The sequence below is a fragment of the Monodon monoceros genome, unplaced genomic scaffold (genome assembly GCF_005190385.1).
Source record: "Monodon monoceros isolate NGI ecotype Baffin Bay Population unplaced genomic scaffold, NGI_Narwhal_1 Super_Scaffold_18, whole genome shotgun sequence".
Taxonomy (NCBI): Eukaryota; Metazoa; Chordata; class Mammalia; order Artiodactyla; family Monodontidae; genus Monodon; species Monodon monoceros.
The window spans coordinates 80635854-80660852 of NW_021703774.1; the positions used below are offsets into that span (position 1 = coordinate 80635854).

General features: G+C 40.4%; 1 protein-coding gene across 2 annotated transcripts; it reads left to right on the top strand.

Moving 5' to 3' along the window:
- The first annotated feature begins 4586 nt into the window (after positions 1-4586).
- On the top strand, positions 4587-24759 carry AMPD1 (adenosine monophosphate deaminase 1). Of its 2 annotated transcripts, XM_029228982.1 has the most exons (16): positions 4587-4746; positions 6026-6037; positions 9377-9557; positions 10880-11045; positions 14050-14215; positions 16758-16977; positions 17439-17568; positions 18599-18793; positions 19379-19510; positions 20278-20441; positions 21809-21935; positions 22119-22282; positions 22964-23084; positions 23746-23919; positions 24110-24220; positions 24580-24759. In XM_029228982.1, exons 1-16 carry the CDS (start codon positions 4626-4628, stop codon positions 24736-24738), a joined length of 2343 nt encoding a protein of 780 aa, XP_029084815.1. In that variant the 5' UTR covers positions 4587-4625; the 3' UTR covers positions 24739-24759. The 2 variants fall into 2 exon arrangements, with proteins under 2 accessions (XP_029084815.1, XP_029084816.1); XM_029228983.1 differs by lacking the exon at positions 6026-6037 and having other exon boundaries at positions 24580-24753.
- Positions 24760-24999: the final 240 nt, after the last annotated feature.

Here is a 24999-nt window from a genome sequence, read left to right on the forward strand (position 1 = left end):
TGGTTAGGTTTTCAAAAGTTGAGGCCACACAACTAGTAAGAGGAAGAAACGGAATTAGAACCGAGGTCTAGTTCACCTTAACCATGTAAACTTGGTCTTCTTAAGTGCCCAAGAAATATTTGTTGAAACAATGAATGAAGAGTCAGTGAATGTTTTTGAACTGAGAATATAAAGATCAAAGTTGTGTTTCAAGAAGATTTAGCCTGGCAGTATTTTGCAATATGGATTGGTGACAGGGAAAATAATTAGAATCTATTGCAATCATCTGAATTTGAAATAACTCATGACTTACCAGTTAGAATTACATTGGTTGCTAGTAGCTAAAAAACCCAGACTAATCAGTGGATAAAACAAATTTATTTTCTCATATATTAAGAAGTCTGGAGGTGGGCAGTCCAGCGCTACTGTGGTGGCTTCAGGATACCATCAGGAACCCAGACCCTTTCTTTCTGCTCAGGCATTCTTCACATGTGGCTTTTGTCCTGCTTGTCACTTGTGTTACAATTGTTGATTTGCACTCAACCTACCCAGATATTTTCTTATTCCAGGCAGGAATAAGAAGAAGGGCAAAAGGCAAAACATATGCCAGCTGAGTTGGCCTCTTTTAAAAGAGCTTTTCCAGACATCCCGCCCAGCAATTCTGCTTCTATCCCATTGGGCAGACTGTGTCACATGGCCACTCTCACTGCAAAGAGGTCTAGCAAATATAGTTTTTTGGCTGAGCACATCGGTTAACATTTGTCAACATTAGTTAACTTTTGTTAATAAGAAAAAAGAGAAAATGATTTTTGAATAGACAACTAGGGTATCTGTCACAAATAGAATGGGAAAAGTGGAGGGTAACATATAAAGGTTAAGAGTCATTTGAAGGAGAAGCTGATTTGTGGGGGGGAAATGTTTGGTTTGTATATATCAATTTGTAGATACCATTGGGAAATCCAGATGGAAATGTCACAAAAAAGAGTTCAAAAGGAACAAAAAATATTTTGGTTGAGTAACAACTTTGTAATGTGTTTCTAAGATTGTTGATTGAAAGGAGAGGATGGCCATAAAGCTAAGCCGTAAAATGTTCTCTTTTTGCAGACAAAGAGGCTTGTCCCAACTTTCAGTAGAAAATAGTAGTTAAAAGATCGTTCAGTCCATGCCCACAATTCTGTTCCAAATCTGAGGTTCCACACTGATGCTACCCTCTTTAATATATGCTGTTACAGTTCATAAATTCTGCTGAGTCTAGCTAAGTACTTTATTTACCTAACAGTAATTATCACAGACAGGTGTACCTTGGAGCTATTGCAGGTTTGGTTCCAGACCACCACAAGATAGTGAGTATCACATAAAGCAAGTCACACAACCTTTTTTGTTTCCCAGTGCATATAAAAGTTAAGTTTACATTATCCTGTGGTCTATTAAGTGTGCAGTAGCATTAGATCTAAATAACAATGTACATGTCTTAATTTTAAAATACTTTATTGTTAAAAAATGCTAACCATCATCTGAGCCTTCAGAGAGTCTTAATCTTCTTGCTGGTGGAGGGTCTTGCCTCGATGTTGATGGCTGCTGACGGATCAGGGTGGTGGCTGCTGAAAGCTGGGATGGCTGTGGCAATTTCTTAAAATAAGACAACAGTGAAGTTTCTGCCTCAATTGACTCTTCTTTTCCTGAACGATTTCTCTGTAGCATGCACCGCTGTTGATAGCATTTTACCCACAGTAGGACTTCTTTCAAAATTGGAGTCAATCCTCTCAAACCCTGCCACTGATTTATCAACTAACTTTATGTAATATTCTAAATCCTTTGCTGTCCTTTCAACCACCTTCACAAAATTTTCACCAGCAGTAGATTCCAGCTCAAGAAATCACTTTCTGGGAATTCCCCGGTGGTCCAGTGGTTAGAACTCGGCACTTTCACTGCCAGGGCCCAGGTTTGATCCCTGGTCAGGAAACTAAGATTCCGCAAGCTGTGTGGAGTGGCCAAAAAAAGAAAGAAAGAAAATAGAAACCACCTTCTTTGCTCATCCATAAGAAGAAACTCATCCATTCAAGTTGTATCATGAGATTATTCAGTCACATCTTTAGGCTGCACTTCTAATTCTAGTTCTCTTGCTATTTCCACCACATCTGCAGTTACTTCCTCCACTGAAGTCTTGAACCCCTCAAAGTCATCCATGAGAGTTGGAATCAACTTCTTCTAACTCCTGTTAATGTTGATATTTTGACCTCTTCCAATGAATCATGAGTGTTCTTAATGGCATCTAGAATGGTGAATACTTTCCAGAAGGTTTTCAATTTACTTCGCCCAGATCCATCAGAGGAATCACTATCTATGGCAACTGTAGCCTTAAGAAATTTATTTCTTAAAGAATAAGACTTGAAAGTCAAAATTACTCCTTGATCCTTGGGCTGCAGAATGGATATTGTATTAGCAGGCATGAAAATGACATAAATCTTCTTGTACATCTCTATCAGACCTCTTGGGTGACCAGGTGCTTTGTCAATTGAGCAATAATATTTTGAAAAGAATTTTTCTTTTCTGAGTGGTAGGTCTCAATAGAGGGCTTAAAATATTCAGTAAATCATGTTGAAACAGATGTGCTGTCATCCAAGCTTTGTTTTTCCATTTATAGAGCACAGGCAGAGTAGATTTAGCTTAATTCTTAAGGGCCTTAGGATTTTTAGAATGCTAAATGAGCATTGGTTTCAACTTCAAGTCACCAGCTGAATTAACCCCTAAGAAGAGAGTCAGCCTGTCCTTTGAATCTTTGAAGCCAGGCATTGACTTCTCCTCTCTAGCTATGAAAGTCCTAGATGGCACCTTCTTCCAATGTAAGGATGCTTCATCTACATTGAAAATCCATTGTTTAGTGGAGCCACCTTCATTCATTACTTACATACATCATCTAGATAACTTGCTGCAGCTTCTTCATCAGCACTTGCTGCTTCACCTTGCGCTTTTACATTATGGAGATGGCTTCTTTCCTTAACCCTCATGAACCAGCCTCTGCTAGCTTCAGACTTTTCTTCTGCAGCTTCCTCATCAGTCTCAGCCTCTGTAGAATTGAAGAGAGTTAGGGCCTTGCTCTGGATTAGGCTTTGGCTTGAAGGAATGTTGTGGCTGTTTTGATCTTCTCTCCAAACCACTGAAACTTTCTCCATATCATCAATGAAACTGATTTTCTTTCTTATCAATCATTCGTGTGTTCACTGGAGAAGCACCTTTAATTTCCTTCAAGAACGTTTCCTTTGTATTCACAGTTTGGCTGTTTGGTGCAAGAGGCCTGGCTTTTGGCCTATCTTGGCTTTCAACATGCCTTCTTCACGATGCTTAATCATTGCTAGTTTTTGATTTAAAGTGAAAGACATGAGACTCTTCCTTTCACTCGGACACTTTGAGGCCATTGTAGGATTATTCAATGGCCTAATTTCAATATAACTGTGTCTCAGAGAATAGGGTGGCCCAAGGAGAAGCGGGGAGACAGGAACCAGTCAGTGGAGGAGTTAGAACACATACAACATTTATCGATTAAGTTCACTGTTCTGTATGGGCATGCGTTCGTGGTGCCCCAAAACAATTATAATGGTAACATCAAAGATCACAGATCACAAATCACCATAACAAATATAATAATAATGAAAAAGTTTGAAATATTGTGAGAATTACCAAAATGTGACAGAGACACAGTGTAAGCAAATGCTGTTGGAAAAATGGTGACAGTAGACTTGCTCCTTGCAGGGTTGCCACGAACCTTCAATTTGTAAAAAACATAATATCTGCAAAGTGTGTTAAAGTTAAGCACAATAAAATTGAGGTCTTCCTGTATTTTGCCGTAACCAGGACTCTGTGTTATTGTGGAAGGAGCATGAGATTTTGGTCCAGAGAGACTTGGCTTTGCATTAACCATCAGAATGACTTTGGGCAAGGCACGTCTCTCCCCAGAGCCCCAGTTTTCTAATTTGGGAAGCAAGGGTAAGGTGCTCCTTGCCTTATAGAATTGTAAGCAAGATCAAATAGATAATATTTGGAAAGTGCTTTGTGTACTATAAAATGTTATGCATGAGAAATATATTCTTTTTGTAACAATATATAGAGTAAGGGTCCCTGAGCACTCTAGATGGCAGTTGTGCTTCCACAAGATTTGAAGTAAATTTATGACTTAATTCATTAAATAAATTCTGTCAGGTGAATTTATGCCAAGTCAGGAATATTTCTTAAGGGGTGTGTGTGTGTGTGTGTGTGTGTGTGTGTGTGTGTGTTGAGAGTTTGATGAATGTACCAGCATATTCTCCGACCACAGAAAGCTGTTCTCAGGACTGAAATCCTGAGGACCTTGACTTTCCAGAAGCGTGGACAATTTCATTGTGTTTCACTAGGGTGGAAAATGGTCATCAGTGGTCCAGTCATACAAGAAAACTACACTTGAAGAGAATCCAATCCATAGGAAGATTTAGAAAGTATTGAAATGCAATTTCTGGCCTACCACAGATATCTTGTCTAAAATCCCAGGGTAAACACTGAAGGCTTCACCTGTTTTTCACAGTCAATGCCTAAAGCTATAAATAGGTCTAAAGCTCATCTGTCTCCTTTTAGCAGAGAAGGGTCAAATTACATGGGCAAAGCAAAATAATAAAATGAGTATCAGCGTGTTTTATACTGTCAGTCAGTCATCCCCACAGTCTCCTGTCTCTTCCTTTCTACTGTGCTATCCTAGAATCAAGGATCCCAGCACAATGCCTCTGTTGAAACTTCCAGGTAGGTGTGCAAAAGTGTTTGTAGACTTCACTTCTTTTAATATGCAATCAATCCTTTAACTATCATGTCAGCTCGGGAATCCTTTATTTAAGGTTCATAGTATTTTTAACTAATACATTTCAGGAAAAGACAAGACAAGGTTTCCAAGGGGATTTTGGTTCTTAGTTTTAGGAGGGAGGTAATTTTCTAAAACTGTATCATGTAGTAGCATCCTTGATGATCCCAGTAGAAAACGGTGTAAGATATTTATTATCTACTCTGCTAGTCTAAACAAAACCTGTGCTGCCACACTTGGGAGAAGGGTCCTATAAAATGTCTTTAGCTACACCATTAGCTGAAAATCATGAGAATAATGGCAACATTAATATTAATCTGTGTATTCTGATGGTTCACAATCCAGGTTTGTACACAGAGTAATTTTCAAAATAATAATTTGTCTTTTTCATTATAAAAGTAATACATTTCATGTGAAATAAAAAGAGACATTTCACTGAAAAATAAGAGTAATAAACACTCAGAGAAACTGAGAAATTTAGAAAAGTAGTTATAAAAAAAAAAACCCACAGTCCTCATCATCCAAAGATAACTTTTAACCTGTTAGTGTTTTTCTTTCAAACTATTTTCTTTGAAAATTTAAAGAATTTTTTTTAAAAAACCACAGTTGAGATTATATTATACATGTGACTTTGTATCCTGCCCTTTTTCTGGCTTCACATTATAACTTAATCAGTTACCATGGCACTCCAAACTCTTCCTAAACATCATTTTAAATGCTGTATAATATTCCAATTTTCTTAAGCAATCCCTTACGTTCCTTATGATTTTTTTAAGTATAAATGTGCTCTGACAATAATATTTGTACCTAAAGCTTTTTCCATGTTTAAGGATTATTTCAGAATAGATTCTCAGAAATGGCTGTTTGGTAGGTGTTAATTGTTTACCAAATAATCTGTTTTCGCTTACCTGCAATCAGCATTGTATGAGAGTTTCCATCCCTCTTGATCAGGTTTTTAAAAATCACATTTTACAAAGAGTACCTTTTTAAAATTATAAACATAAATTTAAAGAGACAAACTAGAAAGGAAAAGAAAACGAAGAGCTATATAATAACTATATTCCCAGGGTTTTCTATTGGCAGCAAATTGTAGAAAAATGGAAGAATGAGCTTTAATAACACATCCCACCACACCCCTTTCTTATACCAATCTACCTATTTCTATTCCAAAGCATTGATTAGTAGCCACATATATTTTATCTTGTTCTATTTTATTTCATACAGCTGAAGAAAAACGTGAGTATTTTGGGCTATTTTTCCTGCCACTTGCCAAAGTATCAATTTCTAAAAGATACTATTCTTTAATTCAGAAGCATGTGTATTTTTCAGCAGTGTTTATTAATGATACCATTAAAAGCCAACAAAGATTTATAATGACCATAGATCTCCCATAGCATAGCAAATGCACTCATGAATTTTCCTGCCTCCAAAAATCCCTTTTTTAAAGAAACCTCAGAGGACATTCATTTGATATTCTGACATAAAATAATCTTCTCCTTTAGACATTAGTTAAGGGGATCTACTGAGTCCTGCCATAGTAAACCCTCCTCCAATGCAAAAAATTCCATGGTGAATTTTTGTGACCAGATAAAGTGAAACCCATTTTCGATAAAATTGTAACTTTTTATGTATGTTCCCCTCCAACTCAAATCAGACTTGTCCTTTGACGGACTGATAGTACTCATGGTGCCTCTGAGTTCCTCTATGAGATGCCATGTGGCAGATGAAAGATCTACAACCTGTCTTTCCTACACATTAATAAAGCACTGCTGAGAAATAAGCATGTTTTTCTGGGTCTGTTGGGTGAAGAAGCAAGCATGATATTTCTTTTCTCAAGAGTTTTGCACTTCCCATGTTAATAATAATAATCCCCAACTTCTGCATAGTACTGTGTAGTTTTTAAAGTATTTCTTGTTCAATCTTTACAACAGTTCTCTGAAGTTGACATTATTATTATTAATATTCCTCTTTTATGATGATGAACACTGAGGCTCCTAGTGATAATATGGCTTTACCAAGGCCACCCAGCTGTCACAGACACTTTTTCTCACTCCTAGTCCAGTGTTCTTTCTGCTTCACCACTCTACTTCTTGTTTCTATTCTCTTATCTATTCTCTGTCTAAATGTGGATGTCCTAACCTCAAGACATTGCCACTCAGATGCTCCATTATCTCAAACATGCTCAAAAAAGAACTCAGCAATTATCTATACAAACCTCAGGGAGTCATCTGTACTTTACTCCATGAATAAGGTTGTCACCAAATCTTATCTACTCACCTTTTGAAATGTCAGTTTCACTCTTTCCTCTCCCTAATCACCACCACTCCCTGAAGTATTTTTGAAAGGCAAAGCTCTTGAATTAGGAATCAAATTTCAGCTGTAGTTACATGAAGCCAAAACAACTGGTTGATTCAGTGGAAGGAAATATCAACCATATAATTTTTTGTGATAATGTAAGCTACTTCTTGAGAGTAGAGTTTCTACTTTTCAACTGTCTACAGTGACTTAGGGAGGTACAACCTAGAAAAAACAATGTTTAAAAACATGAAACAAATAGATATGTGCAGTCCCACATAATGGATGCTTCTTTTGGAAGAGCCAGATCTCAAGCAAGTAGGATTTGGTTCCTGGGACTCCATTTCCATACTTTCCTTCCTGAGACCTCCAAGAGCATTGCCACAGACCCATCATGACAAACCAGTTGCATAGTCATCTTCATTCTCCTCCTCCTCATCATCAGAGCCCACTGGCCTAGTTCCGTTTGCTCCCCATGGTACATGAAGCCTCTTCTAATTTCTGCTTGTCATTCATCCTTTAGGTGCATGTGCTTGCCTGTGATGTTCAGGGAGGAATGATACTATTTCTGGGGAACAGTTGGCTGTGGGGTGGGGAGGCATTCTCAGGTCATCAAATGTATCTACTTAGTGTTTTGTTCCTTCCTTCATGGATCTTGGTGCTTGCCAAAAAACTAGGGATAGCATCCAAAGATGCTTGTCAGTTTCAGGAAGTGCTTGAGCTCAATGAGACAAATAGATGCATGAAGTTCAGCCAACATATTGGGCTTCTCTGTTACTCTGCTGTGACAAGCCAGGTTTGAAAACTGGCTGACCTGACTGTTAGCGTTGGTGAAGTTATGAGTCAATTACTCTCATTTCCAATGTATGCTTCAGCCTATACTAAGCCATACCGTTTATCGTTTCCTTAATAACCCAAACCTAACCCCAAATACCAAATATCAGTCTGAGCAATGCTACCAAATTATGTCATTCAGTTTAATCTGGTGTTTTATTTTCCTTTAAAAAATTGCTCTAAAAAAGCATTTTCACATACATTATCTCACTTGATGTCACAACAGCCTTGTGAGTGAGGTTTGTAGGTATTAGTATTCCCACTTTATACATAAGGAAACTGAAACAGGAGAAGGTGAAGGAGTTGGTAAGTACAGAACAGTACTTGAATACAGTACACTTACCTAAATTGTAATTGAAAATGTGTCATTTTGGAGACTTGTATAGACATTGAAGGGGCAGCAGGAGCACGGGGATCTATGTTTCTGCATGCAGTTTGCTTTGTCATTACATGAAGAATGTTTCTGTCTTCTGCTGTTGCTCCAAATATCCAGCTGTTTGCCATTCTCATTATTTGCTACCTGCTCTTTTCTGGAAATACCAAGAGACTTTTAGAAGTATTGGAGGTTATAACTACTCAGATGGAAACAGCTGGGTGTCTGGAAAACACAATAGAACTTAACAGAAAAGCAGATACTTGATGGCCATCACCACCCTATATGATAAAACTGGTTGTCTTGTATCCTAAGGATCTTGGGGTTGTTCATTGCCAGGCTAAAGGTCATCCTTCCACCCATTTTAAGAATGGAAAAATTAAGGCAAGTAAAAGTAAAATGGGCTGTCCAAAGGTCACTCGTTATGGAAGGTCACATATCCACAAGAAATGGGACTCCCAACACTAGGCAGTAAATATTAGCGATTCCCCTCCCCCCCCAACACCAGCACATCACCAAGTCATCAGGATTTGAAAAAAATGAGGTTGTGATGTGTGACAGAAACACAATATCTGTCTTATGAGGAAGAAAGGCCCTAAAGTACACATTTATTTCTCAGAACTGTTTAGATCACTTATTCTGTTCAGGAAGAAGAACACCAAGGACCAACAACCCTATCCACATCTTTAAAACGGTCAGAAAAATTCCACCAACCTGATAGGAAGGACTATGCTGCATGGTTACTATGAAATCAAACTTAGCCCCGCCAGAAACAGGTGATCTTGGGTTAAGTGCTAGTCCTGCAAGAGCCCAATCCCATCTTTAGGAGCCTCTAAAGTGTGCTGTAAGAATCTGACCCGTGATTCTGAGAATGGATTTCCAAGCTACCCACACAGAAACCCACTAAAGAGAGAATAGGCATGAAGCTCCATCATGTTTCCGGCACACTGGGCGGAGAGCAGGGGAGCCATGTACCCAGGGCAGTCCTTAGCACTGTGCCTTATGTGTAGCAGAAACTCTCGGATGACTTCTGAGAAAGTGCTTGAACACTAACACGTGAAAACGCCTTTTAGGTATTGATGATGCAACACGGAGCTTTGCTGAAAAAGTGTTTGCCTCTGAAGTCAAAGATGAGGGAGGCCATCATGAGATCTCCCCTTTTGACGTGGATGAGATCTGCCCAATTTTGCACCATGAGATGCGCAAACACCTATTCCAGCTGGAGGCTCTGTCCACCCCCACAGGAGGCAGGAGGTAAGTGGTGTAAGTGGAATGTTTATTACGTTGGGACACAAGGAAGGGGAAATGTCAGGGCAGATGGTTCACTCTGAATGGTGATTCAACTTGGAGGAAAAACTCTGTCAGAGTTAAACCCACACCCCCCCAAACACACACAGTGAATACACTAGGGCGAAACGACGAGGACCAAAAAAGAAGAAAACAGTGGCCTTCCTACCTTCATCCAATCTGCCTTTAGTTGAAGCATTCCTGTTCACCCAAGCAAGAGGACATGCTCTACCACGTGATTGTTCCAAACCAAAGTGGGCTGATGGCTGCTGAGCTCACGCTCAATTTCCACACTATATAGAAACGGGAACTCAAGGGCCTCCTCTTTGGACTCTGTACTTGGTCAACCTTAGTGTCGTGCTGCCTGATAGGAATCCTGCCCTTCAGCCAGTCTGACCTCCTCCAGGCCCCAGGGATAGATACAGCTCTCCGTTTCTGCCCTCAGGCGCTGCCCATCCCATGCCTGTGATGTGTAACTACTGCCTTCCCTGAACAGATCCCTCTCCACAAAGTCCGTTTATTTTCCCTTCTTTGAACTACTCTAGTACTCACTACCTGTCACTATGTGCCACAGTTTAGTTCTCAAACCTGTTATTGACCACTTACTTGGACCCCCCCTCCTCAAAACACTCCCCTCCCCCAACCAGCTTCATGGGGAGGTCATTCTGCAGTCCTTCCCTTGGTTTTATTTCTTTAAGGAAATAACAACAATCCACCTTCTTTGGCATCCCCCATAGGACCTAACATAGGGCATGGGTCAAAGTAGAAACGGAATAAATACATGTTGATTTGAGGAAGTAATGTTGATTAAGCAACTTACAAGTTCCAGGTAGTGTGCTAAACATTTTATAAACATTAAATCTCACAGAAATCCTGAATGGTAGACATTATTACACCACTTTTTTAGAGAGAGAGACAGAAGCTCACAGAATTTAAGGGACATGCACCAAATGACACAGGTACTAACTGACATAGCCTGTGCTTACTGCAGCACCCAGACTTCCTGTTCTGCTGGGAGTGGGCCTCCTGTGCAGGACAGTGTCATGCTGAGAGTCTTCTAGTACATTCCCTAAGACCCACTCTTCCAAGGTATACGAGGACAACGAAGGGAACACTGTAACATGATACCCCTTTCCATAAGGTTGGATCCTGTTTCTGACACCCAGCCCACATTTAATTTTCACTCTTTTTCCTCACAATGAAATTGTATAGTGGAACATCAACTTATCACAATGAAACTCGCAATGAAGATAAAGTTAACTCTTTTTATTTTTCAATTTCAAACCGAGAAAAAAGCGTTCCTTTGGACAGAAGACCATTAGTTTGTCCGTTCCACAAAGTGAAACATCTTCCACCAAATTGTCCCACATTGATGAATACATTTCTTCGTCTCCCACCTACGAGACCGTGCCTGATTTTCAGAGAGTGCAGATCACAGGCGATTATTCCTCTGGGGTGAGTTGCTTCTTGCCCCTCACATGTAGCTGCTAGAAAGATACTCAGCTTGATTGTTTCAGCTTCTTTCCTTCCTCCCCTTCCTTTTGAAGAAGGTGTTAGCTCACCTGTCCTTTGCTATACTTCATTATCACATTTCAATACCAATATGCTGCAACTTTAAAAAAAAATTATTGAAGTATGATTGATATACAATGTTGTGTTAACTTCTACTGTACAGCAAAGTGATTCAGTTTTACATATATATATATTCTTTTTTTTATTCTTTTCCATTATGGTTTATCACAGGATACTGAATATAGTTCCCTGTGCTATACAGTAGGACCTTGTTGTTTACGATATGCTATGACATATTTCTGTTTTGCTTTTATCGTCTCACATAATTTCTCCTCCTTTATCTCATTTGCTTGCACATGCGAATATGCAGTAGAATGTGATGTGTGTGTTACAGAATACAGTGGACAGATTCTGGCAAAAGAACCAAAGAGAGTAGCAACTGAACTAGTCTCACTGAGGGCATCATAAAGCAGGAAAGGGAGCCTCAGGGAGGCCCGGGGGGCAGAGTGGGGAGGGGCTCTTGGGGAGAGATGGACCCAGAGCAGACCTAGAATGGAGAGAAGGGCTGCAGGTAGCATTAACCAATCAAAGAAAACAGATCAGGAGAAAGAGAGAGAAAAGAGGAAAGAAGAATGGAGAGAAAAGAAGATGAGAGAGGACTTCGCTGGCAGCGCAGTGATTAAGAGTCTGCCTGCCGATGCAGGGGACATGGGTTCGATCCCTGGTCCGGGAAGATCCCACATGCCCTGGAGCAACTAAACCCGTGCACCACAACTACTGAGCCTGCGCTCTAGAGCCTGCAAGCCACAACTACTGAGCCCACGTGCCACAACAACTGAGGCCCGTGTGCCTAGAGCCTGTGCTCCGCAACAAAGAGAAGCTACTGCAATGAGAAGCCCGTGCACCGCAACGAAGAGTCGCCCCTGCTTGCCACAACTAGAGAAAGCCCGTGCGCAGCAACGAAGACCCAACGCAGCCAAAAGCAAATAAATAAATAAATTTATTTTTTAAAAAAAGAAGAAGAAGAAGATGAGAGAGAGGTCAGAACATTCTAACGCAGCTGCTGCTTTTCGACCAACTGTCCTTTCCAATTTCATAGCAGATGCTCACACAGTAGATTATCGCTTGGAACAGATTCTGGTGTGCCACAGGGATAGTAAACTCAAGTTGCAAACAACTTGACCTGCTTGTCCTATCCAGAACAGTTGGTCAATAAATAAATCTCTGCCACACGGACTTGCAAAATCAGCATCATATTGGTGAAACTGCTGTTTAGCCATTGGTCTGTGCCCAAATATAGTTTTAATGACCGGTCCTAAACCCTCTTCTCATGTAACTGACCCACTTAGGGTCAGTCCCAAGATATTTAAAAATGACAAAGCAATGAAATGGACACTATTCTTGTTTATTCGTTTTCTGCATGGTAACATGTGTGCTCTACAAATGGCAGGGATTTTAGATGCTAAATAACTGAAACGAAATGTTTAATAGCAATGTGGAAAACGAAGTTTGGAGAAGGCCAGAGTTCAAGAAAACCACAAATATTAAGTGACAAACTTGATCCCTATGTGCTTGGTGGAAATGAAAACAGGAATAAAAAGAAAGAAGATGAGAGGAAGGACAAGGCTCACAGAAGTCAGGGATTAGCTTCTCCTCCTATAAAAGCTGGAGGACACCTGAAACCTTGGTCTGGAGTCTTTTTCTTTCTTTCTTTCTTTTTTCTTTTTTTTAACATCTTTATTGGAGTATAATTGCTTTGAAGAACCAAGTATGTGGCTACACCGGGTAGCTGAAGGTGGCTGAGCTGCTGAGCTACACTCCACCTAGTTGTGGCCTGTAACTGAATCAGTCTTTGCCTTTATAACTGAACAGAGAGGTAAAGGGGGAATTAGGCCTAAGTTCCCAAGGCCATTCATCCCAGATAAACAACAAATTCATTGTAATCAGTCCTTATTGAGCACATACTCTGTGCCAGGCACTGTGTGCTAAGTGCTGAGGACGAGAAGGCGGATAAGATCCAGCTCTTGTCCTCAAGGAGCTTTAGATGGCTGGCCCATTAGGTAGCAAAGGAACAAGCATGCTATTGGAAGCAGACCCCCAGACCTAGCACCTGTGCCAGACTCTCTTGGTCAAGGTCAGCAAGTCATTAAAAAGAGTTCAACTGTTTAGGATTAATATCTGGACTTCAAACCATTGGGAACAAGCTTACATTGGTCCCAGAAAGTCTTTGGGTTCTGATGATGAGCATGCAATGATTTAGAGTTATAACTGTGGGCATGTCAAGCCCAGCCAGGAGTTGGGGATGGGGTCAGGGAAATAGACCAGTTTTAGGAAATTTCCAGCAGTTCTAAGAAAATTTTACTCTATAATCTCTGTTTTTAGTCCCAGATAAAATTCTGTTCAAAACCACCCCAAAGAATGGCTTCTCACAGGATGATATTCTGATCCGTCTCTAGCTACAGAAAGCAGTGCATGGGTGACAGGGTTTGAGGGAAGTGTGACACTTTATTCCTTCCCCAATTTTTCCCACACTGACCAGCAGGTGATCTGAGTTCTCAAATTACATCAACATTGTCTTTCAGTTGAGATGTTGTCTTCGGAAGCCCATACTTAAAATGTTCTTTTGTTACCTGGAGAAAGTATTGTCCATGTTAGAATGGGTCCTTTTAATCATATTTGTTAGATAATCACTGCTATCTAGCAAAAACCAAAAACAAATATGGGACTGTAAGGAAAGACTCATAGGACAGACACGTTTTGCCAAGAATGGAAGAGCGATTAAAACTTCAGGGCCTGCTCCTTGAGGGAGACCCAGGGCCCACGTTGAGTGAGAAGTAGGAGCGGCTCAGCAGGGGCTGTGACACCCAGGAGAGCTGGGAGGTGCCAATGACAAGCTTTACCCACTTCTCCAGTTTTCACAGGAGCTACTCTGAAATTTTCTTGGTAGGTTACAGTTGAAGATTTCGAAATGGTTTGCAAAGGTCTTTATCGGGCATTGTGTATACGGGAGAAATATATGCAGAAGTCGTTCCAGAGGTTTCCAAAAACCCCTTCCCAGTACTTGAGGAACATTGAGGGTGAGGCTTGGGTAGCAAATGAGAGCTTCTATCCAGGTAAGTAATTTTCTTATATAATGTCTGGAATATAGCTTTAGGTTTAACTACTAACTGTTAAAAGTGCCCCATGATTATAAGTAACCCAGTTTTAAGATATCATAGTCATCTTTGGCTCCATTCTCTCTCCCGCCCAAGTGCCCAATCACTTGATTCAGTCTGTACAATATCTCTCAGAACCTCCCCTCTTCACCATTCCTCAAGCTCTAATTTAGGTGCATATTTCTCTTTGTCCAGATCATTGCAATAGCTTCCTAACTACTCTGTTAAATTCTAATCTCACTTCCTTTCAGTTCATCCTCACTTTGGTACCAGTTCTTATAAAACAGATCTGAGCACATACTTCTCCTGACAAAAACCTTTAACTACGCCCCCTACAAAGTTAAGTCCAGTCTTGAGCCTGGCATTCAAGGCCTACCACCATCTAGCCTTCTAACTATGTTTTATTTATCTGTTATTTATTTATTTTTGGACTTGCACACTCAATCTATTTATAAACTTACCTCCTTTACTCCACCTTTGAACTCTTTGTCCTGGTTGGAAGCATATCCTGTTGTCCATTTAGTTCAGCACATTCCTGCCCCTGTACTGTTGCCATGCCATTCCCTGTGCTGCATTGCCCTTCCTTTCACTTTTTACTATATGTCCAAATGTCCAGATCCGGTCTCATCCTTCAAGGTGCAGCCCAACCATTATCATTTCCTTCCTTCCTCTGACCTCTGTATAAAAGTAAACTACAGGTTTTGACTTTCCATAGCACTTTATTTACATATCTCATTTTTACTTTCTTTCTTACATAGTACATATTTTAAAACAATCAGATTTTAATAATTTCTATTGTATAACTGTATCATAATTTATTTAATCAATTCCTATATTTAGGCGTTTAGATTTCTGACTTTTAAAAGTTTCTCTCCAGGGCTTCCCTGGTGGCGCAGTGGTTGAGAGTCCGCCTGCCGATGCAGGGGACACGGGTTCATGCCCCGGTCCGGGAAGATCCCACATGCCGCAGAGTGGCTGGGCCCGTGAGCCATGGCCACTGGGCCTACGCGTTCGGAGCCTGTGCTCCGCAATGGGAGAGGCCACGGCAGTGAGAGGCCTGCGTACCGCAAAAAAAAAAAAGTTTATTTCCAACAAGGTTACAATAAACATCTTTATTAAGACATCTTTGTACAATTGCTCTATATCTTTAGGATTAGACTCTAGAATTGAAATTCAAGGGAGGCAGCTAGTTAAGGTTTTTGAACTATCAAATTGTTATGTTGTTAAAAATTTCCAGTTCTAGAGCTTCTTTTCTTTAATTCCTTTTAATATTAAAATCATAGTAAACATGTTCCAGTTTGGTAACTCATAACATTGGTTTGTTCATCTTCTATAGTATTGACACTTAGGATGACTTGCCTTTGTTTCTCCTAAATTATACTTGATCTCTCTAGTATATTTAAGAGTAGGGACTCGAAAGTTTATATTTGACATAGCAATGTACTGTCTCACTTCTTTCGTGTTCCTTATCTCAGTTTTGGATAGAAAATGTGCCAACATTTTCTTTTTTCTTTTTTTTTTTTTTTTTGGTCATCAAAATTTATACAGCAGTTCTTTATATATATATATGTTTCTTAGTAAATTTATTTATTTATTTATTTATTTTTGGCTGCGTTGGGTCTTCACTGCCACACGTGGGCTTTCTCTAGCTGCGGCGAGCGAAGGCTCCTCTTCCTTGCGGTGCACGGGCTTCTCACTGTGGTGGCTTCGCTTTGTTGCGGAGCACGGGCTCTAGGCACGTGGGCTTCAGTAGTTGTGGTACGCGGGCTCAGTAGTTGTGGCTCGCGGGCTCTAGGGCACAGGCTCAGCAGTTGCAGTGCCCGGGCTTAGTTGCTCCGCGGCATGTGGGATCCTCCCGGACCAGGGCTTGAACCCATGTTCCCTCTATCGGCAGGCGGATTCTTAACCACTACGCCACCAGGGAAGCCCTATACAGCAGATTCTTATTAGTTAACCATTTAATACATATTAGTGTATATATGTCAATCCCAATCTCCCAATTCATCACACCACCCCCCTAAAACCTAAAACTGCTCCAAAAAATTGTCTATTAAAAAATAACCACTCTAAATTAAGACTGATAGAGAAGCTTGGTTTAAATAAGGAAAAGGCCCAAACTCTACATTTTAACGGTAGTTTTACTTTTATTTCTACGCAGTTATCTCAAATGTTAATAAAATGCTCTTAACAGGAAGACTTTAACAACTTTAATAAATAATGAAAATGGTTTGTAAGTCGTATTGCAATTATATAAACAGCAATTCTAAAAACTTGAAAATCATTCTTACACTAGATAAAATGTTATAGTTATTTTATACTGCTAATTTAGTCACCTTTGGGAAATAATGTAAAAATAAACTTTAGCTTAGCTCTGGATAATTACAACTTATGACATACAGAATTCCATACAAATGAGATCTTACAGTATTTAACTTTGGTTATTTTTATGTGGTCATTCATTCTATGTGCTGATATATTATTGTGTGTTTTATTGAAAAAGTCTTTACCCCTCCCATGAAGAAGAGAGAAGACCCCTTCCGAACAGATAACCTCCCGGAAAACCTCGGTTATCACCTCAAAATGAAGGACGGTGTGGTTTACATCTATCCTAATGAAGAAGCAGCCAGCAAAGAGGAGCCTAAGCCACTTCCTTACCCAAATCTGGACACCTTCTTAGATGATATGAATTTTTTACTTGCTTTAATTGCTCGAGGACCCGTGTAAGTGTTAAGACCTAAACTACTGCTACTATTACTACTACTGACAGTAAGACTACGTATTAATTAATTGCTTACAAGGTTCAAACACTATGTTAAAACCTTCATGTGCATTGTTTCTTTTTCTCCTCACAATCGTTCTATGAGGTGGGTATTTTTATAACTCCCGATTTACACGCTGAGACTTTGACGAGTTAAGTGATTTGCCCAAAGTCACACAGGTGGCTGAGACAGGCTTTGAGCCCCAATCCTCCCTCATTATTATTTATGTACAATTTTGATGAAAAGATTAAGTCCTTGGAGCCCAATACTTTTCAAGTTAGATTAATGCAGAGTAAGCCAGTTCCATTTGGAAACAAACATAATAGTTTTCTACAGGTTATAAGGGTCCTGATGGTTTTGAAATTGTGACTGTTTTCCTTAGATGTCTGGAATTTTTTACAATCATGATTTAATTTTCACAGTAAGACCTATACCCACCGGCGCCTGAAGTTCCTCTCCTCCAAGTTCCAGGTCCATCAGATGCTCAATGAGATGGATGAGTTGAAGGAGCTGAAGAGCAACCCCCACCGGGATTTTTACAACTGCAGGAAGGTAAACATATTCGGTGCTCAGGGGTCATTCCTGGACAAAAACATTAATCCACTTATTTCTTGAACAGAACAAGAAAGATACTGTTTATCTGATTCATGTAAGATTTCTGCAGGTTCAGTAGAACTTCATGAAAGGAGATAGATGATGTCTAAAAGATTAAAATGCCTTTTCTACTGTTTTCTGCATATAAAGGTTTATCACAGTATTGCCATAAAAAATTACAGTTATCATCAACAACAAAAGTAATAAAAATGAATAGAACCTCAAAAACCACTATCCTAGGATTTGAAAGGTCTTCACTCTAGTCCTCTTTCTTCTACTTCCTGACTGTAAGACATTGGGGGGGAAGTGATTAAATATTTCTGAGTTTCAGTTTCCTCATTTGTAAAACTGGGAAATATATCTGCTCAATCTAGCTCATAAGAGGATTGTGAATAGCAAATGGAAAACTAATCAACTAGAAACACTTCCAAGATGTGTTCTGACCACTTAAATGATTGCAAGGAAGTGGGAGTAGGAAATATATGAGCAGAGGTTTGGGACCAATCCCTGGCTCAGCCACCTGTATAACCTTGGGCAAATTACTTAATCTATCAAAACTTCCGCTTATAAAATTGTACTCATAAAAATACCTAACTCATAAGTGCCATCACTGTGCCATGGCTTCATCATTTCAACCTTTCTCCCTTTGGGGCTGAAAGCTGTAGCAGCTGCTTCACTTCCAGCTGTGTCTCATGGGTGGAGAATTGTCCCCAAGACTTTTGTGTGGATCAAATGTAGGAAGTAAATTTGACACACAGATATCCAGGAGAAGCAGGCAATATTACTGTATCCAGCCTAACCTTTCACATCCTCACAAGGGCACAAAAAGGTGCTATGGGTTCATTCTTTGCTTGGCCACCTCCACAAGCTGCCAGGTCACACCCCTATCATATACTCCTTTCTCCCATCACAGTGGGATTGGCAGGCACCACAGAGAAGCATAACTCAAGCTGATTGTTGGTTTTTCTTTGTCTGAATGTACACACAGGTTGATACCCATATCCATGCAGCTGCTTGCATGAACCAGAAACATCTACTGCGCTTTATTAAGAAATCTTACCAAGTTGATGCTGACAGAGTGGTCTATAGCACCAAGGAGAAAAATCTGACCCTAAAGGAACTTTTTGCTAAATTAAGAATGCATCCCTACGACCTGACTGTTGATTCTCTGGATGTTCATGCTGTAGGTTGAAAAGATAATGTCAGTTTCATCTAATACTCAGAACCCCACACGCCTTTCCCCTACAAACTCTCCCTTCTCAGAGCCCGCTAAACTACGTGGGCTTACCATGCTAACTGAAAGAACCCATGGACAATTTTGAGGTTCTGTCATTGTCAGCTGTATTGGATTCCATTCTTGGAGCCCAAGCCCTTCTCCTGTTTTGTTTTCTGTTTTTTTTAATAAATTTGTTTTATTTATTTTATTCTTGGCTGTGTTGGGTCTTCATTGCTGTGCATGGGCTTTCTCTAGTTGTGGTGAGCTAGGGCTACTCTTCATTGTGGTGCGCATGCTTCTCATTGTGGTGGCTTCTCTTGTTGTGGAGACGGGCTCTAGGCACGGGCTTTAGTAGTTGCAGTACGTGGGCTCAGTAGTTGTGGCTCGTGGGTTCTAGAGCACAGGCTCAGTAGTTGTGGCGCACTGGCTTAGCTGCTCTGCGCCAAGCCCTTCTCCTGTTACCAGGCCACTGTTCCTTGTGGCCATTCCCTAACTCTCTGTGTTCAGGCAGCTCTGATAAAGATATACTTGTGCTCCTGTTTCCTGATGCAGGGACGTCAGACTTTCCAGCGTTTTGATAAGTTCAATGACAAATACAATCCTGTAGGAGCAAGTGAGCTACGGGACATCTACCTGAAGACAGACAATTACATCAATGGGGAATATTTTGCCACTATCATCAAGGTGAGGAGAAATCAACCAGATCTATGGTACCTGGCCTGGTTCTTGAGGAGGGGGAAGAAGAGAGGGAGGGAAGGAAGGAGAAAAGAGGGAAGGAAGGAAGGAGGGAAGAAGAAAGGGAGGGAGGGAAGAAGGAGAGAGCGAAAAAAGGAAAGAGAAAAGAGGGAAGGAAGGAGGGAAAGAAGGGAGGGAGGGAGGGAGGGAGGAAGGGTGCTATCCCTGGGGTCAGGCAATACACAAATGAATGTGATAATTTCTTCTGAAACATTCACTGTAATGATTTTCAAAGACCTTGATTCCTAGGACAGAGACCCTAAGGGTGTGGATTTGGGATTAAGGACCTGGCTCTTCCAGGCTTTTGGAGTTGTAAGTTCAGGAAGAATTAGGATCAGAATCCATCCTGATCTTCATGACACCTGAACATTAGGAGGCAGGAATGACAGGTGCAGTTGGGAGATGCGTGTTTTGGGAGATAGGAGGCATATGAAAAGCTGAATTTCTTTTGCAGCAGTGCCTTGGGATTTCATCATCTTTAGTCTGACTCTTTTTCTCTCTAGACTCCATTACATCCTATCAGTCTTTTAGCCCGACTAGCTCCCCCTCACCTCTCAGGCTCCTTACATCTTAACCTTGATAGTTTTCCTCTGACTGCCTTTCACATTTCCTCTGTTCTTCTTAGTACCCATCTCCTCTCCCTAGACCCCACAGGTTTAGACCCCTGAGGGACCCGTGGGAATTCCTGGCTTTGGACTCCTCTCTTGGCTTTGCAGGAGGTAGGTGCAGACTTGGTGGACGCCAAGTACCAGCACACTGAGCCCCGCCTGTCTATCTACGGCCGCAGTCCTGATGAGTGGAGCAAACTCTCCACCTGGTTCGTCCGAAACCACATCTACTGCCCCAACATGACATGGATGATCCAGGTCCCCAGGATCTAGTATGTACCCACCCACTGGAAACCCCGAAGCCTGCCTTCCTCCCACCTGCCTCACCTCCTCCACGCCAACAAGGAATGTGCAGCACATCTGGACAGAAATAAGCTTTGTTAAACAGCACTCAGTACTGGGGCCCAGGTGCCTGGTTTTGTCCCTTCTGGGTTTAGCACTCTTGATGACAGACAGGAGTTAGGAAGATCATTTCAGTTCAGTTTTCTAACCAGGTTTTTTGGTTTTGTTTTGTAAAACAGGGGACTTTATGCAGATCACAAAATAACTTCTTGAGAATGATTAAGACTTAGGATAAGAACTATATACATTTTACTATACATTTTCTTTCTCTTGGTCTTCCTCTCTGTGTCCAGTTCACTCTTTCCCATGCGCATCTGTACTGGGGTGTACCTTTCTTGTATCAGAACCTCTACCACTGTCTGTCAATTGTCTCATCTACAAGTGCTCAAGTTCTCCATAATTAATGAGTATTTATCAATGGTATTATCACCTGCTAATTACTCATTGCCCTCAGGGATGTTCATATCATTGATCTTTTATCTAACTTAAGTGTTTATATATTGTCTAGCCACCTACCTCCATGCTGTGTGTGCCCTGTGACAACGCAAGAGTTTTATCCTGTCTCTTTAGCCAAAAAAAAAAGTAGCTTTTTGACTGGAGTAAAACATCCTGTCTAATATCATTAAGGAAGAGATATTAAAGCATTAGAGTGTGGTGGTTAGAAGCATGGGCCCTGGCTCTGGACTGGCTATGCTTGAATCCTGGCTCTACCACTTACTAGCTGTGTGACCTTGGCAAGTTGCGTGACCTCTCTGTGCCTTAGTTTCATCATCTTTAAAATGGGGTCATAATGGTACCTAATTTATTGTGTTTTATGAGGATTAAATTAGCTAATACTTCTGGCCACTTAAAAGAGTGGATGGCATATATTGAGTGCTATATAAGAATTTGTTAGATTGCCCCCTGGCCACAGCATATCATAGGTGTTCTTGATAACTGTTTCATGCTCACGATACCACACACGTAAAAATCATTGAACCTTTCATGACAGAGTTCCCATACTCTTCATTTTCTATCTGGACTTAGCTGTGAACGTTTAGTTTTCTTACCACAGAGGATTTGTAGAAGATACAGGGGCATGTGGTCCAGCAAGAAATTTATACCTCCTATGCCAAACCCAAACTGAATCCTTCTTTATGGGTAACCAAGAAGAATGTACTAGAGTGGACCTAGGATGGAGACACTAGGTCTTCTCCTGAACATGGCATTTAGTCCTTTGCTTGCCTTTGGTCCTTTGCTTTGAACTATCAGTCCAAAAAATCTTTTCCTCCTAAATTCTCTTCATTCCTGCCTCTAGTGATGTGTTCCGATCTAAGAATTTCCTTCCACACTTCGGAAAGATGCTGGAGAATATTTTCATGCCAGTGTTTGAGGCCACCATCAACCCCCAGGCTCACCCAGACCTCAGTGTCTTCCTCAAGCATGTAAGCATGGCCCTGAAAGCCTTCCTACGGCTGCACATGAACCAGCCCGCCTACCTAACCATGATTAATTCTTGATGCTTATCTCTGACATTTGGTCCTTGCCTTTGGAAGCTGAAAGTTTGTCTGAGGGCCGGGACCCTGCCTTCAGACTGAACCCATTCTGTGGCTCACTCTTCCTGACAGATTACTGGCTTCGACAGTGTGGATGATGAGTCCAAACACAGCGGCCACATGTTCTCCTCCAAGAGCCCTAAGCCCCAGGAGTGGACCATGGAAAAGAATCCATCTTACACTTACTATGCCTACTATATGTACGCAAACATCACGGTGCTCAACAGCCTGAGAAAGTAAGTAGATGAGAACTGGAGCTAGAAGGAGAATCTATTTAGCACGCCTCTTTCCTCATACATTGGCACCCTAGGTGGTTGAGGGCCTACGCTGCTGGGATGCTGCCAGCTGGCCCAGAGCAGAAATTTCTTTCCCTTGGCTTTTTCTTTGGTTTCTTTATTTATTTAGGGGCAGGAATGGACAGTTTGGAGCCTTCAGTAACTTTCACAGTTCCTTTTCTTTGGAAGTTTAGGAATTTACACTAATCACTGTGCAATTTACTATAAAATTCCATACATTTTACCTTTCTTGATATATCTGGGTAAGGAATAGATAGAGGACTATCATAATGGGGTTTTCTGGAAATGTTTCCCCGCTAAAGTGTGAGTAGGAGAAACAACGACATGGTGATATTGGTAATCGTTGGGTGGAAACTGAAGATGTTTCTGTTTAGGTAATCAAAACTTTCTTCCATACCCTCATATCCTATGTTGTCTCTTTTTTCGAAAAGTCTGTGTTTGGGAAGAATTAAGATTATGATTTGGAATTGTCAGTTTTGCTGAATACTTTGGATACCCCACTCCCTTTCAGAGTGTTCTGGTGTTTCCTACCAGATTTTCTTATAAATCACTCTATGCCCAGCATTGTTGCCAGGTCCCAGTCAGTCACCTGTGATTGCTATAGTAGCTCCGTTTCCCTAGGGAACGAGGCATGAATACGTTTCTGTTCCGACCTCACTGTGGGGAAGCTGGAGCTCTCACCCATCTCATGACAGCATTCATGACAGCGGATAATATCTCTCATGGCCTGAATTTAAAAAAGGTGAGTTGGAAGCTCTCTTCTCAATATTAACTTTTATATTGGAGCTAGAGGAACAGCATTTTTTTCCCTTATCATTCTGTCACAAGTCATTATCAACACTGGAATCAAATTAAAGTAGAGCAAAAAAGATTTTTGAGATTATTCAGTGCATCTCATTTTACAGAGGCCCGGAGAAGTAAAGGAAGTTGCTCAAGATTACCTAGATAGTTGGTGAGGGAGGAGTTAATGCAGATCGCCTGACTTGCATTTTAGAACTCTGACAAGGGATAAATCAGAGGCAGCTTGGCTTACCTGAAACTGGTTTTCACCAGATTTCATGTTATAGCATGTTTTAAAATGCCTCTGGTGTGAGTCAGAACTTTTGTAGAGAAAAAAAATGTTTCAAGGTGAAGTCTTTTGCCTAAGATGGGCCATCTAACTTAGACAATTAAAACACAAACAACTGGGTTTGACGCAATGCTTCTGAAAATTGATCCCAAATAAATTTCTTCTAAATAGTATTTACATTTAAAAGCTATTATTCTTCTTTACAAGGGGATTTAAAGAATAGGTGATAATTTTGTTGAAAGGTAAAACTTGAGGTAACCAGAAAGTTTCAACTTTTCTAGTTTGTATCCCTCTTTCAACATGAAAAAAATTTTTTTTCACTCTTCCTTTACAGAGTCCTGTGTTACAGTATTTGTTTTTCTTAGCCCAGATTCCCATCGCTATGTCGCCATTAAGTAACAACAGCTTATTTCTAGAATATGCCAAAAATCCGTTTTTAGATTTCCTCCAGAAAGGGCTAATGATCTCACTGTCTACAGATGACCCGATGCAATTCCACTTCACCAAGGTACACATATGGAATTTTGAGTAATACAAGTATATTTTTGCTGAAATGTTGTTTACCACCCAGAATTTTAAAGTCAAATCAAGATATTTCATTATTCTTTTTGTGCAGGATGTGGGTTATTTCTTTTAATGCATTCCTTTTTCTTCCTTTCTTCTTTTTTTTTTGGCCCCATTTAAATAAATAACCCAAGGAGCCCCTAATGGAAGAATATGCCATTGCTGCACAAGTCTTCAAGCTGAGTACCTGTGATATGTGTGAAGTGGCAAGAAACAGTGTTCTGCAATGTGGAATTTCTCATGAGGTAGACCTGCCCTTGACTGGCTCTCCTTCTGAGTTTAGAATTTGGCAACTTGAATATTGAAAAATTAGTTGGGGAAACATGTTGAAAAATTATTTCACAAATCATGTGCAATTTCTATGGACAGGGACTAGAAAAAATTATTCTGTCTCTCTGGCCATGCTTTTTGGGCAAGGGAAATAAAATATAATTGATTTCTCAGCAGACCGTGCACATTGAGGTGCTGGATGAGTGCTTTTAATGGTTTATTGTTTTCCTCTTGCATAGCTAACATAAGGAAGGAATCTTGGTGGAGGATGCAATTATTGTCTATATCAGGGTAAAAAGAGACAACAATCATTCTGTTTCCTTTTCTCTTATAGGAGAAAGCAAAGTTTCTGGGCGACAATTACCTTGAAGAAGGTCCTACTGGAAATGATATCCGAAAGACAAATGTGGCCCAAATCCGCATGGCCTATCGCTACGAAACCTGGTGTTATGAACTTAATTTAATTGCTGAAGGCATTAAATCAGGAGAATAAAACAAATAAACCAAATAATAATATGGGTGAGATTTTCATTGTAGAGTGTGAATAACAATAGTTACCAGTTATTGAATCCCTACTACAAGCCAAAGATTGTATTAGATATTGTTCCATTGACATTATTTCATTTAATGTTTTGCACAACTTTATAGGTATTACTACCTCCATTTTGGGGAAGATGAGTAAACTGAGGTTGGTGAAGTTAATAACCTGCACAATTGTACAACACAGGGAATATAGCCAATTTTTTATAATAAC

Coding starts and splice junctions, on each gene's coding strand:
- AMPD1 (XM_029228982.1), top strand. CDS start 4,626: ATGAGTATCAGCGTGTTTTATACTGTCAGTCAGTCATCCCCACAGTCT. Junction 9,558..10,879: donor ACCCCCACAGGAGGCAGGAG/GTAAGTGGTGTA, acceptor TTTCAAACCGAG/AAAAAAGCGTTCCTTTGGAC. Junction 20,442..21,808: donor ATCCAGGTCCCCAGGATCTA/GTATGTACCCAC, acceptor TCCTGCCTCTAG/TGATGTGTTCCGATCTAAGA.